The sequence below is a fragment of the Oncorhynchus keta genome, chromosome 14 (assembly GCF_023373465.1).
Source record: "Oncorhynchus keta strain PuntledgeMale-10-30-2019 chromosome 14, Oket_V2, whole genome shotgun sequence".
NCBI lineage: Eukaryota > Metazoa > Chordata > Actinopteri > Salmoniformes > Salmonidae > Oncorhynchus > Oncorhynchus keta.
The window spans coordinates 33,845,518-33,861,867 of record NC_068434.1 but is presented as its reverse complement, the minus strand read 5'-3'; the positions used below and the strand labels follow the sequence as shown (position 1 = coordinate 33,861,867).

The 16,350-nt window shown below is 44.3% G+C and overlaps 1 protein-coding gene across 5 annotated transcripts in view; it reads left to right on the top strand.

The window, feature by feature from the left end:
• LOC118393262 (EMI domain-containing protein 1-like) overlaps positions 1–16,350 on the top strand; it is a 78,494-nt gene that overhangs the window by 10,656 nt on the left and 51,488 nt on the right. For all 5 annotated transcript variants that reach the window (XR_004827531.2, XR_004827530.2, XM_035785789.2 and 2 more), the window contains 2 exons: positions 12,770–12,883; positions 13,031–13,134. Coding sequence is in view for 3 of the 5 variants with exons in the window: in XM_035785789.2 (XP_035641682.1) it covers positions 12,770–12,883; positions 13,031–13,134 (218 nt within the window). In the remaining 2 variants the exon portion in view is untranslated. The remainder of the gene's footprint in view (positions 1–12,769; positions 12,884–13,030; positions 13,135–16,350) is intronic.

Genomic DNA, 16,350 nt, shown 5'->3' with positions numbered 1-16,350 from the left:
TATTGGTCAAGAGATAACAATGACTGAAAAAAAGTCTCCCTAGTGCTAGATTCAGACCAGCATCCCAGGCAACCTAGAAATGTTATTTATTAAACCTTTATTTGACCAGGGTAATCTCGAAGAGATAAACATCTATTTTTCAAGAGAGACTTTGACTGAGACAGCAGCATCAACACATCAGTATCAAGGCTCCTGAGTGGCGCAGTGGTCTAAGGCACTGCATCCCAATGCTAGAGTTGTCACTACAGGCCCTGGTTTTATCCTGGCTGGATCACTACAGACTGAGATCAGGAGTCCCATAGGGCGGCGCACAATTGGCCCAGCATCGTTTGGGTTAGGGGAGGGTTTGGCCGGGGTAACCTGTCATTGTAAAATAAGATTTTGTTCTTAACTGACTTGCGTGAATAAAATAAAAGTGAAATGAAAGACAAACAGGCACATGACATCAACCAGACAAAATTGTCATCAACACAATAAACAGCACATACATGACACAAGCCAGAGCTTGTAATAAATCACAGGGCCATTACAGTATCAAAAACATACTTTGAGTGAACCATTCTTACAATAAAGGCAATGCAGCAGGGTTTTTTCACCCTTGGCCTAAATGAGGGCTATTGAAGCCAAGTGTAGTTAAGGGATAAGACAGCAGCTGTGTCATTCCACTAATTCAGTGGTTCTTGAGAAGTTTAACTTGGTTATAAAAAACTTTTGATTTCATTTTCCCATCTCAAGGTTAAAAAAATATAATTAAATTACTATAGTAAGTGCGTATGAAGTGCCAATTAAACTAACAGGGTTGACTGTAACAAGGTTGACAATTTAATCTTAAATCAGCCACAAATCTCCTTGTGACGAGGGAATGGAAACTTGTTGTGTGCAACAGGGGGTGGCAATTGAATGCAAGCTTCACAAGTTTGCATTTATTGTTAAAACATTTCCAGCCAGTCTATCTATGGGTAACAAGGTTGACTTGTTATGCTCGGCCAGCTCAGTTTTCCACCACAAAACACCAGCAAATGGCCAAAAAGAGTAGGACCAGTTCACCTCCCACGCAGAAACGCCTATTTAACTTCTATTCCCCTTTGGTTCAACATCATTTCATTGAAATGACGTGTAAACTACATTGGTTCAACCTGTGTGTGCCCAGACGGCTGCTTTTCCACTATGATTTGACTATTAGATCTTCAAGGTTTCTTTTTTTCACTCTTTTTTTTAAGGAACAGTTTCACCATATTAAAATGAGTGAATCACCAGCCACCTTAAATAAGTAATAATATTCATAAATGACTTTGTCAAAGCAACAAAATAACTAGGGCTTTACAATGATGGTGAAAATGTTGACAAATGTTGGGGCTACGTGGGTTCAAATGTTTCTAGAAGTCACTGAGGGTACACGGGAAAAAGCATTTATTCATATAAAAAATCTGAACGATAAAGTGCACTTTGTTTAATTCATTTCAAATAACAGTTTTTTTTTCAATTCAATATTGGTGTACAATTTCTACTTTAAATATCAAAGGGATGCAAAAGGTACTCATTTTGTGAGCTATTTCCTGTGCTGCCAGCCTGAGGAGGGGGAGTCATGGTCTGACTGCCACACAGACCTCTCACTGTGGGACCTCTAGAGCCTGACCCATCACCACCGCATTCTCCTGCACTACCCCCAACAGAGGAGCTGACAGTTACACATGTACACGAACACACACACAGCTTGGTCATCCATATCAAAGAGTGTCACACACTCCCACCTACACATTCACTCAAACATCACAGGTGTCAAAGGAAAGCCCAAAAAATGGTCAAATACTCACACGTCAGACAGTTTTCTCTGCTCCCGCAATGCAAGAGGTACCGGAGCGCCAAGTCTAGGAGCAAAAGGCTCCTTAACAAAAGGCTACCCCCAAGCCATAAGACTGCTGAACAATGAATCATATGGCCACCAGATTATTTACATTGACACCCCTCCCCCTTCCTTCCATTTGTTTTTTACACTGCTGCTACTCGCTGTTTTCATTGTCTATGCATGTCACTTCCACCCTACCTACATGTACAAATGACCTCAACTAACCTGTACCCCCGCACCTTGACACAGAAGAGCGTCTGCTAAATGACTTAAATGTAAATGTACCGGTACCCCCTGTATATAGCCTCCTTATTGTTATTTTATTGTGTTACTTTTTATTATTTTTTACTTACATTTATTTGGTAAATATTCTCTTCACTCTTTCTTGAAAAGTCTCTGTTGGTTAAGGGCTTGTAAGTAAGCATTTCACGGTAAGGTCTACACAGAGCGGGGACGTTTATCAGGTATGGAGAGCCCTTTTGCCCGGCTCTGCTTAGAGGGCTTTGGCCCCCTCCTCTCATTCACTATGGCCTGATTGGCCCCTGACATGTCCTTTGATCCTGACTAAAATTGGAGCCCAATGGGACACCCCTAATGTCCCCCATTAACCTCTCATTCAACACCTCTTCTACACCGCTGCAGTATATCAACCCACAGAGCAGTGACGACCACCAACACACTATACTACTGGTACTTATCTGCTCTTTCGTGTTCTTTTTTTTGGCTTTATTTATCTTTAGATTTTTTTTCTCTCTCTCTCTATTGTTGTTGTAAACAACATACACTCTTTATCTAACGCTGTGTTCTATTCTCTCTTGTCCTTTATTAAAATCAGTCCTTCAACTTTCCCTCTGTCTTTGTGCAGAATAACGTCTTTCATGGTCTATCCCAGTTAGAAGCTCACTCTCGTTCTCTCCAGCTCCACATTTTAACTCCAGGAATGTTTGATCCGTCTCTCTTCAATAATGTCACTGAATATCTCTCTCTCTTTTGTTGCACCCTTTTCCCTCTGCCCTGGGACCCACAGTGCATCCTAATTGGTCTATCCTCTACACCTTGTCTGTTCCACTGAGGGCTTCCTTGTGTGACCTCTGCCGTCTCCTCTCCTCCACCTCCTCATCGCTTCTCGTCTGGCCCTCTGCCACATCTGTCTTTTGTCGTTTGTTCTCGACAAGAGCTTTTCCCACAGCCAGAAATCTAGAGGAATTCCTTGAGATTTTTATCATACTAAATGTATTTTTTTATGTTCTACCCTCCTCCCACAGCATTGGGCTGGAGAAAGAGGGTGAGAAGGGGGGCTGCGATGTTCAACTATGTCCCAGATGAAGAGAGTTATTGAGAGGGAGAGGGACTGAAACAGGAAGCTCGGTGGGGAATGCACCTGGACATTATTCACCCTAACCTGGCCTTCCTCTGTCCTCTGTGAGCCTGCCTGTCTGCCCTCCTCTTCTCTCTGTGTCTCAGAGGGCCTGGCTCTAGGTTTATTCCTCTCTCTATCTCTGTTTCTATCTTCTCTCTCGCTCTATCTCTCTCTCTGTTGTTGTTTCTTCTCTTTCCAATAACTAGTGCTCTTACCTAACTGCATATAGATCTGCATGGCCTTGGAGGATCCTTCCTGTGTGAACAACAGTCCTCAGGCACACTGCAGTGAGAGGACAGCAGCAGCGCTGCTCACCTTGAAGAGTAGAAGCTTGTCAACGTGACAATTTCATGATCTCTCTGTCATTTTTATTAATTAGTTGTTGGGCCAAAGCTGTGATCTTTCTCTCCCTTAAGCATTTAGATTTCCTTTTTCCCTCTAAACATTTGGCTGTGATCAGTTTCAGGGCTCGTTGTGCCTTGTGATTTACTTGGTTTTGGGCCTGCATCGGGAGTGAAGGAAGGAAGGAAGGAGGGAGTCTGAGGTGTTTGCAGAGAGACTTGATACTCGCAGTGGGCCTGCTTGCCTGCCTGGTGCCAGTGCCAGTTAAACACAGCCGTGCTGTTGGGTTTCACACCTTGTAACCAGGGGACATCTCAACCCTGGGGAAGTTTTACACTTTGCAGTTGAGACTGGAACTATTAGGTAAAACAAACACCTGTGTCCCTAATGTGAGATGCAGTACCCCAACTCCCCACTAGTTCAGCTGTAATGTTTCACTTTGATAGCACAAGCTACAGTATACTGAGTCTCTATAAAAACTACTTCAGCTGTAATCTGTTTATCACTGTGGTACTTTTGCAATGGATAACACAAGCTACAGTGCCTTGTGAAAATATTCGGCCCCCTTGAACTTTGCAACCTTTTGCCACATTTCAGGCTTCAAACATAAAGATATAAAACTGTATTTTTTTGTGAAGAATCAACAACAAGTGGGACACAATCATGAAGTGGAACGACATTTATTGGATATTTCAAACTTTTTTAACAAATCAAAAACTGAAAAATTTGGCGTGCAAAATTATTCAGCCCCTTTACTTTCAGTGCAGCAAACTCTCTCCAGAAGTTCAGTGAGGATCTCTGAATGATCCAATGTTGACCTAAATGACTAATGATGATAAATACAATCCACCTGTGTGTAATCAAGTCTCCGTATAAATGCACCTGCACTGTGATAGTCTCAGAGGTCCATTAAAAGCGCAGAGAGCATCATGAAGAACAAGGAACACACCAGGCAGGTCCGAGATACTGTTGGATACAAAAAGATTTCCCAAGCTTTAAACATCCCAAGGAGCACTGTGCAATATTGAAATGGAAGGAGTATCAGACCACTGCAAATCGACCAAGACCTGGCCGTCCCTCTAAACTTTCAGCTCATACAAGGAGAAGACTGATCAGAGATGCAACCAAGAGGCCCATGATCACTCTGGATGAACTGCAGAGATCTACAGCTAAGGTGGGAGACTGTCCATAGGACAACAATCCGTCTTATATTGCACAAATCTGGCCTTTATGGAAGAGTGGCAAGAAGAAAGCCATTTCTTAAAGATATCCATAAAAATTGTTGTTTAAAGTTTGCCACAAGCCACCTGGGAGACACACCAAACATGTGGAAGAAGGTGCTCTGGTCAGATGAAACCAAAATTGAACTTTTTGGCAACAATGCAAAATTTTAAGGTTTGGCGTAAAAGCAACACAGCTCATCACCCTGAACACATCATCCCCACTGTCAAACATGGTGGTGGCAGCATCATGGTTTGGGCCTGCTTTTCTTCAGCAGGGACAGGGAAGATGGTTAAAATTGATGGGAAGATGGATGGAGCCAAATACAGGACCATTCTGGAAGAAAACCTGATGGAGTCTGCAAAAGACCTGAGACTGGGACGGAGATTTGTCTTCCAACAAGACAATGATCCAAAACATAAAGCAAAATCTACAATGGAATGGTTAAAAAATAAACATATCCAGGTGTTAGAATGGCCAAGTCAAAGTCCAGACTTGAATCCAATCGAGAATCTGTGGAAAGAACTGAAAACTGCTGTTCACAAATGCTCTCCATCCAACCTCACTGAGCTCGAGCTGTTTTGCAAGGAGGAATGGGAAAAAAATTCAGTCTCTCGATGTGCAAAACTGATAGAGACATACCCCAAGCGACTTACAGCTGTAATCGCAGCAAAAGGTGGCGCTACAAAGTATTAGGGGGCTAAATAATTTTGCACGCCCAATTTTTCAGTTTTTGATTTGTTAAAAAAGTTTGAAATATCCAATAAATGTCGTTCCACTTCATGATTGTGTCCAACTTGTTGTTGATTCTTCACAAAAAAATACAGTTTTATATCTTTATGTTTGAAGCCTGAAATGTGGCAAAAGGTCGCAAAGTTCAAGGGGGCCAAATACTTTCGCAAGGCACTGTATAGTGAGTCTCTATAGAAACAAAGTTGTCTCTTCTATCAAATAAAGTAATTATTTGTGAGAGCCTTACTGCAGACTGCTGTGATTCTAGCTGAGTAGTAGAAATGACATGGGGGCCATGTTGTAGCAGGGGATAATGGTCTTAGGCGGTGTTACCTCTGCTTAACAGACTCTTGGTGAGCCCGTAGGCCCATGGTGGATCAAAGCTGGGAACAATCCCAGTGTCTGATCCTCTTTGTAGTGGGGAGGATGGGAGCAATTCCTCTCACACACAGAGGCAGGCTCATCTTGGGCATTACCAAACTGGCGTACTGTTATGTTCAGCTCACTCTGGATAAGAGCGTCTGCTAAATGACTTAAATGTAAATGTAAATGTATAACGGTTTTATTTCTCTTTCTGTGTACTGAACTCAACCCTACTCTGCTGTGCTATATTGTACTGCACTGTACTCTGTACTCTACTGCGCTGCACTGTGATGTCCAAACTTGTTAAACATGAGGAGAATGACATTCATATCCATAATTAATAATAATAATAATATATGCCATTTAGCAGACGCTTTTATCCAAAGCTTTTATCCAAAGTCCCGGGAATCGAACCCACTACCCTGGCGTTACAAGCGCCATGCTCTACCAACTGAGCTACAGAAGGACCATAATTATGTATTTCTGAGTAGTACAGATCAGAGACCAATGACCAAAATATATATTTTCAATCTCAAGGTGCTATCTAGAACCTTTAAGGGTTCTTTGGCTGTCCACATGGGATAACCCTTTGAAAAACCCTTTTTGGTTCCAGGTAGAACCCTTTTGGGTTCCATGTAGAATCCTTTCTACAGAGGGTTCTACATGGAACCCAAAAAGGTTATACATGGAACCAAAATGGGTTCCCCTATGGGGACAGCCACTGTTTTATAAATATGTGCCATGTCATAGCTGACACCGATTCCTTCTGTAGATGTCTTTGAATCTTAATTCTGAGAAGACCGTTAACAGAGCTTTTGGAAAACGTGGTCGCATAAAACCGGAGGGAGATTTTACCATAATTCTGTTAACAAATTTCGCATCTGCACAGTTCTTCCACTAAATTTGTTTTGTACATTTTTCAGTGGAAATTGTTAAAAGTAGTCCTTGTGCATAGAGTTATATGGTTTGTTAAAGGTTGAAATCAATAGTTTCTGTTTGGCAGACATTTTAAGGAAAACAAACCTGAGTCAAAGCATAATTCCATTAATGTGGAAATTCTCTCTTCTAATATCCAGTGGATGAATTCATCTGGCTAATTCCCAGTCCTGTTGTGATCTAATCTGTGCTATCAGTCATGGTAATATTCCTCATACAAGGTTAGTGGTTTAAACGGTGTAACCTGCTTTTCTTTTGATCCAGGTCCAATGCTGTCCGGGTAGTGGACAGATCATTGTGGGGCGCAGCAGCAATAGCAGGAATCCCCATTTCAGGTGATTGTTCAGGTGATTGTGGTGAGGGTAGGCAACCACACGTCTGCCACGGTGATCCTCAACACGGGGTGCCCCTCAGGGGTGTGTGCTTAGTCCCCTCCTGTAGTCCCTGTTCACCCACGACTGCGTGGCCAAACACGTCTCCAACACCATCATTAAGTTTGCTGACGACACCACAGTGGTAGGCCTGATCACAGACAACGATGAGACGGCCTATAGAGAGGAGGTCAGAGACCTGGCAGTGTGGTGCCTGGACAACAACCTCTCCCTCAATGTGAGCAAGACAAAGGAGCTGATCGTGAACTACAGGAAAAGGCGGGCCGAACAGGCCCCCATTAACATCGACAGGGCTGTAGTGGAGCAGGTTGAGAGTTTCAAGTTCATTGGTGTCCACATCACCAACGATATATCATGGTCCAAACATACCAAGACAGTCGTGAAGAGGGCATGACAACACCTTTTCCCCCTCAGGACCCCAGATCCTCAAAAGGTTCTACAGCTGCACCATAGAGAGCATCCTGACCATAAGGCACTATAGAGGGTAGTGTGTACGTCCCAGTTCATCACTGGGGCCAAGCTTCCTGCCATCCAGGACCTACAGTATATACTAGGCGGTGTCAGAGGAAAGCCCAAAAAATTGTCAAAGACTCCCGTCACCCAAATCATAGACTGTTTTCTCTTCTACTGCATAGCAAGCGGTACTGGAGCGCCAAGTCTAGGACCAAAAGGCTCCTTAACAGCTTCTATCCCCAAGCCATAAGACTGCTGAACAATTAATCAAATGGTCACCGGCTTATTGACATTTACAGACTGAAGCATTTCACGGTAAGGTCAACACATGTTGTATTCAGAGCATTTGACAAAGTTTGATTTGATTTGTTGTGTGATAGAATAGCTAAGGTCTAGGAACAAGAAAAGAAAATCGAGGGATATCAAGGGATAAACCACTTCCCCTGGCTAGTTCTGAACTGAAGGAGGGATGGTTAGAGGTCTGGCCTCCCATGAAGCGCAGGGACAACAGATGACAATTAGCTATCAAGCTAAATCTGGTGCAATGGCATGTTGTACATGGTCCCTGACAAATAAACATAATAATTTTTAAAAGCATGGTAGCTCTCTCTCTTTATTTATTTTTTATTCATTTACTCTCTTCATCTTCTCTCTCTTTCATCTTCATCTTCTCTCTCTCCTCTCTCTCTTTCTCTCTTCATCTTCTCTCTCTCTTCATATTAACTCCTCTTCTCTTCTCTTTTCTCTCTCTTTCTGAGGCTTCAGAAGGTTATCTATTGGTTCTGGAGGCCATGGAGGGGGAAGGAAACAGGGACCCATCCCAACAACCCATTTACCCTTTATGGAGGCTCATACAGTGTTAAAGAGGGAAAGGTTCTCTAGATTATATGGCCCTAGTAGGAGCTTGTGTGCACTGTGCATGCACTACAACATGTAGGAGTTGTTACTGTGGGCTGCTTTAGGGCTGCTCAGCTTGCTACACACACACACACTTTCTCACACACACACTACATGACCAAAAGTATGTGGACACCTGCTTGTCGAACATCTCATTCCAAATGTATGGGCATTAAAATGGAGTTGGTTCCCCCTTTGCTGCTATTACAGCCTCCACTCTACTGGGAAGGCTTTCCTCTAGATGTTGGAACATTGCTGCAGGGACTTCAGCCACAATAGCATTATTGGGGTCAATTCATCCAGAAGGTGTTCTATGAGATTGAGGTCAGGGCTCTGTGCAGGCCAGTCAAGTTCTTCCACACCGATCTTGACAAACCATTTCTGTATGGACCTCGCTTTGTGCACGGCGCATTGTCATGCTAAAACAGGAAAGGGCATTTCCCAAACTGTTGCCACAAAGTTGGATGCTCAGAATCGTCCAGAATGTCATTGTATGCTGTAGCGTTAAGATTTCCTTCACTGGAACTAAGGGGCAAAGCCCCACCACGAAAAACAGCCCCAGACCATTATTCCTCCTCCACATAACTTAACATTTGGCACTATGCATTCTGGCAGGTAGCGTTCTCCTGGCATCCGTCAAACCCAAATTTGTCCGTCGGACTGCCAGATGGTGAAGCGTGATTAACCACTCCAGAGAACATGTTTCTACTGCTCCACAGTCTAAATACTTTTCTCTGGGTGTGCACCAGCTCATGCTTTTTATGAAGCTCCCGACAAACGGTTATTGTGCTGACTTTGCTTCCAGAGGCAGTTTGGAACTCGGTAGTGAGTGTTGCAACCGAGGACATACGATTTTTATGAGCTACGTGCTTCAGCACTCGGCGGTCCATGTGGCCTATCACTTCTCAGCTGAGCTGTTGTTGCTCCTAGACCTTTCCGTTTTACAATAACAGCCCCTACAGTTAACCGGGGCAGCTCTAGCAGGTCAGACATTCGACAAACTGACTTGTTGGAAAGGTGGCATCCTATGACGGTGCCACGTTAAAAGTCACTGAGCTCTTCAGTAAGGCCATTCTACTGCCAATGTTTGTCTATGGAGATTGCATGGCTGTGTGCTCGATTCTATATACCTGTCAGCAACGGGTGTGTCTGAAATTGCCGTATCCATTCATTTGAAGAGGTGTCCACATACTACTTTTGTATATACAGTGGCTTCTCCACATTTTGTTACATTACAGCCTTATTCTAAAATGGATTCAATTGTTCCCCCCTCATAAATCTACACATAATACCCCATAATGACAATACAAAAACAGATTTTTATAAATTTTTGCTCATTTGTAATAAACCCCCCCAGAGTTCAAATCTTGGCTGGGCCTGGATTTGGACATTCAGAGACTTGTCCCGAAACCACTGCTGCATTGTCTTGGCTGTGTGCTTAGGGTCGTTGTCCTGTTGGAAGGTGAACCTTGGCCCCAGTCTGAGTTCCTGAGCACTCTGGAACAGGTTTTCATAAACAATCTCTCTGTACTTTTCTCTGTTCATCTTTGTCTCGATCCTGACTAGTCTCCCAGTCCCTGCTGCTGAAAAACATCCCACAACATGATGCTGCCACCACCATGCTTCACTGTAGGGATGGTGCCAGGTTTCCTCCACACGTGACGCTTAGCATTCAGGCCAAAGAGTTCAATCTTGGTTTCATCAGATCAGAGAATCTTGTTTCGCATGGTCTGAGAGTCTGTAGGTGCCTTTTGGCAAACTCCAAGAGAGCTGTTATGTGTCTTTTACTGAGTGATGGCTTCTGTCTGGTCACGCTACCATAAAGGCCTGATTGGTGGAGTGCTGCAGAGATGGTTTTCCTTCTGTAATGTTCTCCCATCTCCACAGAGGAACTCTAGAGCTCTGTCAGAGTGACCATCAGGTTCTTGGTAACCTCTCTGACCAAGGCCCTTCTCCCCCGATTGCTCAGTTTGGCTGGGTGGCCAGGTCTAGGAAGAGTCTTGGTGGTTCCAAACTTCTTCCATTTAAGAATGATGGAGGGCACTCTGTTTTTGGACGTTCAATGCTGCAGAACATTCTTGGTATCCTTCCCCAGATCTGTGCCTCGACACAATCCTGTCTCGGAGCTCTACGGACAATTCCTTTGACCTCATGGCTTGGTTTTTTGCTCTGACATGCTGTCAACTGTGGGACCTTTTTATAGACAGTTGTGTGCCTTTCCAAATCATGTCCAATCAATTGAATTTACCACAGAATAATTTATAATCAATTGAATTTACCACAGAAACATCTCAAGGATGATCAATGGAAACAGGATGCATCTGAGCTCAATTTCGAGTCTCATAGGGTCTCAAAGGGTCTGAATACTTATGTAAATATGCTATTTATGTTTTTTTTATTTTATACATTTGCTAACATTTCTAAAAAAACTGTTTTCCCTTTCTCATTATGGGGTATTGGGTGTGCATTGTTCAGGATTTTGTATTTAATTAATCCATTTTAGAATAAGGCTGTAACAACACAAAATGTGTAAAAAGTCTAGGGGTGTGAATACTTTCCGAAGACACCGTATAGTGTATATAGAAGTTACACACAGTCATTGGTTTAAACAACCTGCCACATATGCAAACATCATGACACGAGTATTATTATAATCAACTCATAGTATTACTATGAAGTACACAGAGACTCCTCTGCTGTTCTGTGTTCTATATACTAAACAGATGGCGATATGGTAATTGTTTTCCATGTTCTGCCCTCTACTCAGCGCAAGCCATATGAGGGTGATCATGGTATTTGTACACTTTGTTGTTAACAAAAGACTGCTAACACATGTTGGCTCTAATAGCCTCCGTGTAGATTTCTCTCTCTGTGTCGCTCCATGTTTCCTTGATTTATGGTTGTCGACTTGAGGGATGAGAAGTAAATCCAAAGAGATATCAATAGGACCTTGTCTTGTCTGGGTTTTGCAGGGTTTGTATCATAAACTCCTCTAGGTTCTCCTCAGTTTGCTCCCACTCTGGTTTATAAAACACTCAGAAAAAAACTTTTTTTATGTGTGTTCTGTTTTGTCCCTCATCCGGTCTGTGTTGCCGGTGGCTTTTAATTCCTGCTCGATGTCGGACATGTTTAATAAATACCATCGAGAGGTTTCCCCCCCTTACTTCTAAGAGCATTGTTTCCCTTGTTAGCATTTTCTTCCGACCAATAACGCAGTGATTGAAACCATCCCATGGCTCCTCTCCTAAATCAGGCTCAGATGTCTTTGGCTGCATGTGGTCCAAAATAAATCCAAAAACCAAGACCTTCATTAGTTGTGAGAGCTTTATGTAGTGACAGTATGTATACAGAGCCTTTACAGAGGCTACATAACAACTGAGCGGTAAATGTAAAGCTTTGGTGTTTAACTTCTTAAAATACACACTTTGACCTGTGAGGGCTTCTGTGTCTCATATTGACCTGTGAGGGCTTCTGTGTCTCATATTGACCTGTGAGGGCTTCTGTGTCTCATATTGACCAGTGAGGGCTTCTGTGTCTCATATTGACCTGTGAGGGCTTCTGTGTCTCATATTGACCAGTGAGGGCTTCTGTGTCTCATATTGACCTGTGAGGGCTTCTGTGTCTCATATTGACCTGTGAGGGAGTGGGCCTATGACTTACTATTAACCTGTGTTTGAAACTCACTCTAATGTGTAGAGCTCCCCCCCCCAAACTCTCGGTTCCCCCTCAGTGGCTCTGCCTCTCAAGAGACCCAGGGGGGATGCCAGCGGATAAGGGAAGACTGCAATGTCAACACAGCCTACAACAAGAGTGTGCAAAGCTGTCATCAAGGCAAAGGACGGCTACTTTGAAGAATCTCAAATATAAACACATTTTTATTTGTTTAAAACTTACTACATGATTCCATATGTGTTATTTCATAGTGTCCATGTCTTCACTATTATTCTACAATGTAGAAAATAGTAAAAACATTTTAAAAACCCTTGAATGAGTAGGTTTGTCCAAACTCTTGACTAGTACTGTATGTTTGTGTGAGAGATATAAATATACTGTGTGGGTGTTAAATCAGATAATGATATGACCACTTGTTGCTTGTAGTTTTGTAGAACAGGTGTGGAGGAGAACTGAAGCCAATAGTACGTCTTGTTGACTTTGAGTGCGCATGCTAAACCTGCTCTGTGTCCCCCCCTCTCCTCCCTCTCTCTCCTTCTCGCCACTCTCTCTCAGGAACTGGTGTCCCCATACGGTCACTAAGACAGTGACGTGCCAGGTGCAGAATGGGACAACCATGCAGCGTGTCTACCAGACATGTCGCTGGCCACAGGGATGCACAGGGGGCAGGTGAGTCTCTCTAACCCAAAACATAGCATGTCAAAACCTCATGAACACACCCTACATCTACAGCTTGATGAATGAGCCACACGATCAGAGGAACTGGCTCCTCCTTACACTGTTTGTGACATTGGCCTATGCGTGTGTGTTCCTCAGCTACCGGACAGTGGTCAGACCCTCCTATAAGGTGGTGTACCGTGCCGTCACCTCTCTGGAGTGGAAGTGCTGTCCAGGCTACAGCGGCACCGCATGTGAAGAAGGTAAGAGGGCAACAGAGGGATTTATGCACTTACAGACTTCTCAGATCTTCTCCAGATCTTCTCCCTGTCTCTGTACTTCTCTCATTTCTGGTCCCTGTAGTCTCTCTCTCTCTCTCTCTCTCTCTCTCTCTCTCTCTCTCTCTCTCTCTCTCTCTCTCTCTCTCTCTCTCTCTCTCTCTCTCTCTCTCTCTCTCTCTCTCTCTCTCTCTCTCTCTCTCTCTCTCTCTCTCTCTCTCTCTCTCTCTCTCTCTCTCTCTCTCTCTCTCTCTCTCTCTCTCTCTCTCTCTCTCTCTCTCTCTCTCTCTCTCTCTCTCTCTCTCTCTGCTTGACTGGCAGGAGAGAGAGAGACCCCAGGATGTGAGAGTGATTAAGGGCTGAGGTAGTTAATCATGTGGATGTGTAGGCCTGGAGCCTGGTTCTGACGCAGCCGTGGGTTGGAGGGGGAAACCGTGACGACCAGACAGCTGCCAGGATGCTTTGGCTCTCCCCTCCACTTCTTCCGTCTCTCCACACTCTCACTTCTCTTTTCACTCTCACTCTGGTTTGATCTCTCTCTTTTTTTCTCATCCCTTTCTCCAAGTTATCTTTTCTGACTTATCTGAAGTTCAATAATGTATCTAGGTCTTTGTTCTATTCCCCATTTCCATCAGCACATCTCTCGGTCTCTATCTTTCTCTGTGTTATCCAGTATTCCCAGTTCCCCACTGTGTTAGTCTCCTAGGAGTTCCTCCGAACTAATATATGAGTAATATGACTAAAGTGTTTGGTACTTTCCACTAGGATACCCCTCTGTTTGCCTGCATCATAACAAAACATTCTCACTCTCCAATAGTCTTGCAAAAACCTCACATCAGGATCACAGGGCAGAGCCAACAGCCTCCATTTTATTAATCTTCTAGGTTTTTATGTGTCCAACTTCACAGTCATTGAAGCACGTAAGGTCAATTATTTTTTTGTGGTTTAAAGTTATATAGTCCAGCTGCAAGTATGTTGTCATCCTCTACCATGCTAACTCTCTGTTATTGCTCTTCTGATCATTTCAACTCCAGTAGCTCCCCCCGTCCATGCGACCACGCCCCCACACACACCTCTCCTCACCCCTCTCACCAGAACAGAACAGAGCCTAATGATTTCCCTTGGTGCTGGCTGGCCCCCTGTCTCAGCCTTGTCTGGGGTACAGGGTGGAGTGACTGTTTGTCCCAGGACTCGGGGCTGTTAGTGTTCTAGGTGGAACTGTAAATCGTTGAGCTTTGTGACACAGATTACAATAACCCTTTGCTATGGTAAAACATTGAGTTCTCAGTGGTGTTGACATGGGACTGCTGTTTCCCTCTCCAACCAGCTCACTCCTCCCAGGGGCGGCAGCGTAGCCTAGTGGTTAGAGCGTTGGACTAGTAACCGGAAGGTTGCAAGTTCAAACCCCGTTCTGCCCCTGAACAGGCAGTTAACCCACTGTTCCCAGGCTGTCATTGAAAATAAGAATTTGTTCTTAACTGACTTGCCTGGTTAAATAAAGGTAAAAAGAAAAAGAAACAAAAAAAACAGTTTCTCTGGGTCCTCCCAGGGGCCTGCTGCTGGGTTTCTCTTTTGGAAGAAATTACTCCACTTTTCCCACCAGCACACCCATGTTGACACAAGGTAACACATACTCGATACAGGGTACAAGACACTCAAAAACACCCATACGTGCATGGATGAAAACAGGCTACCGAGATACACACACACACTGTCAACATAATTATCCAATTACTGTATGTGCTGTGGGAGATTCCCTCTGGTTGTCATGGAGGGCTGTAGTGGGGGTTTGACTGGAGGGCGGGGGGGGGGGATTAGGCACTTATCAGAGTGCCCTTCCTGGTGGCTCAGATCACAGGCAGCGCTGAGTGGAAGTGACAGCTATAATTTGGAGAGAGCTGCGCTGAAGCACCGTGGATTGCATCCAGGACCGCCTCCGGTGCTCTGCAGAAGAGGCCCCTGACAGCACACAATCTGATACCCCTCCTCTCAGCCCCCTCATCCCCTTTCTTAGGGAGCAAAAACCAGCGACATGGGGATGACTGGAGATAGGATTGCACAAATTGTTGACATAGCGTTGTCAAGGAAGGTTAGAGCGCCACTCACAGGTCCATTGAATGTGAGGTCAAGTACAAGCTGTTTGCTTGTCCCTCTGCTGCCTGTTTGCTGTCTGCCTCTCACAGACTGTGGGAAATGTGCATGATCCTCTCATTTACTTTACCTCCCCTACCTCTACCTCCTCTGTACTGCACCATTACCCTAACCATTACCCTATCTGAGGGCTGGTCAGCATTACTGCATCCGTCACCACAGCAAACAGGCAGACTGGGAGGATGAGAGTAGAGGTGAGATTGAATGATGGCAAACCTCCTCAATCAGGAAAAGGCAGAGCGGTGAGGCCACTGGCTGTAATCTTAGTGCTCAGTATTGTTGTTTTCATTCGCTCACTTTTCTGAGTTCAGCCTATGTCCCATTACATATGTGTACTCTCTGACCCGGTTGTGGCGTTTGGAGTTTGGTCCCCCCTTGCTGCTCCCCTGCCTGCTGACTAGGGGTTCTGACTGTCTGGTCTGTCTGACCTAGAGATAACACATCTCTGTTTTAGTTTAGTCCCCTGAATGTGTTTTTCCCCAGTCCCAACGACCCTGGGAGCAGAGTGCACCAACCCAGGATGAGTGAGCGCATGCTATTGGACGGGTTCAGGTCACTCTGGCACCTGAGAGACTCTCTCATCCAATCAGAGGTTCCCATGAGATCTGTGGCCTGTTGGCTCGACCAGATCCAGCCCAAGGGCTCCAAAAACAAAACATTACATCACACACAGGGGGGTAACAGAAAAACAGTCAGAGAATCAATGTGGAGTAAGATAACACTGTATTAAACCACCCCTCATATTGCTCTCTGTCTCTCAGGCCCCCACCCCAATCTCAAGCCTTGGCTCAAATTCCAGACCAGTGGTGTGATTACTAGGTCCTAATAGTTTTCTATGAGGTTGGGGAGATATTGTGTTACTGCTGGACCTGGACCATGATGAGCTTGATGGAGGCACTTTCATAAGCTTTCAGATAACAGGGATATCCCTTCACCCTTCCAAATAACACTATCAAAAGTAAACCCCATTTAGATAGCAATTTTAGAATTTCAAATGTATTCCATACAGGCTTGACTATGACATCTAATCTAGCTGTCAAACACATCAGT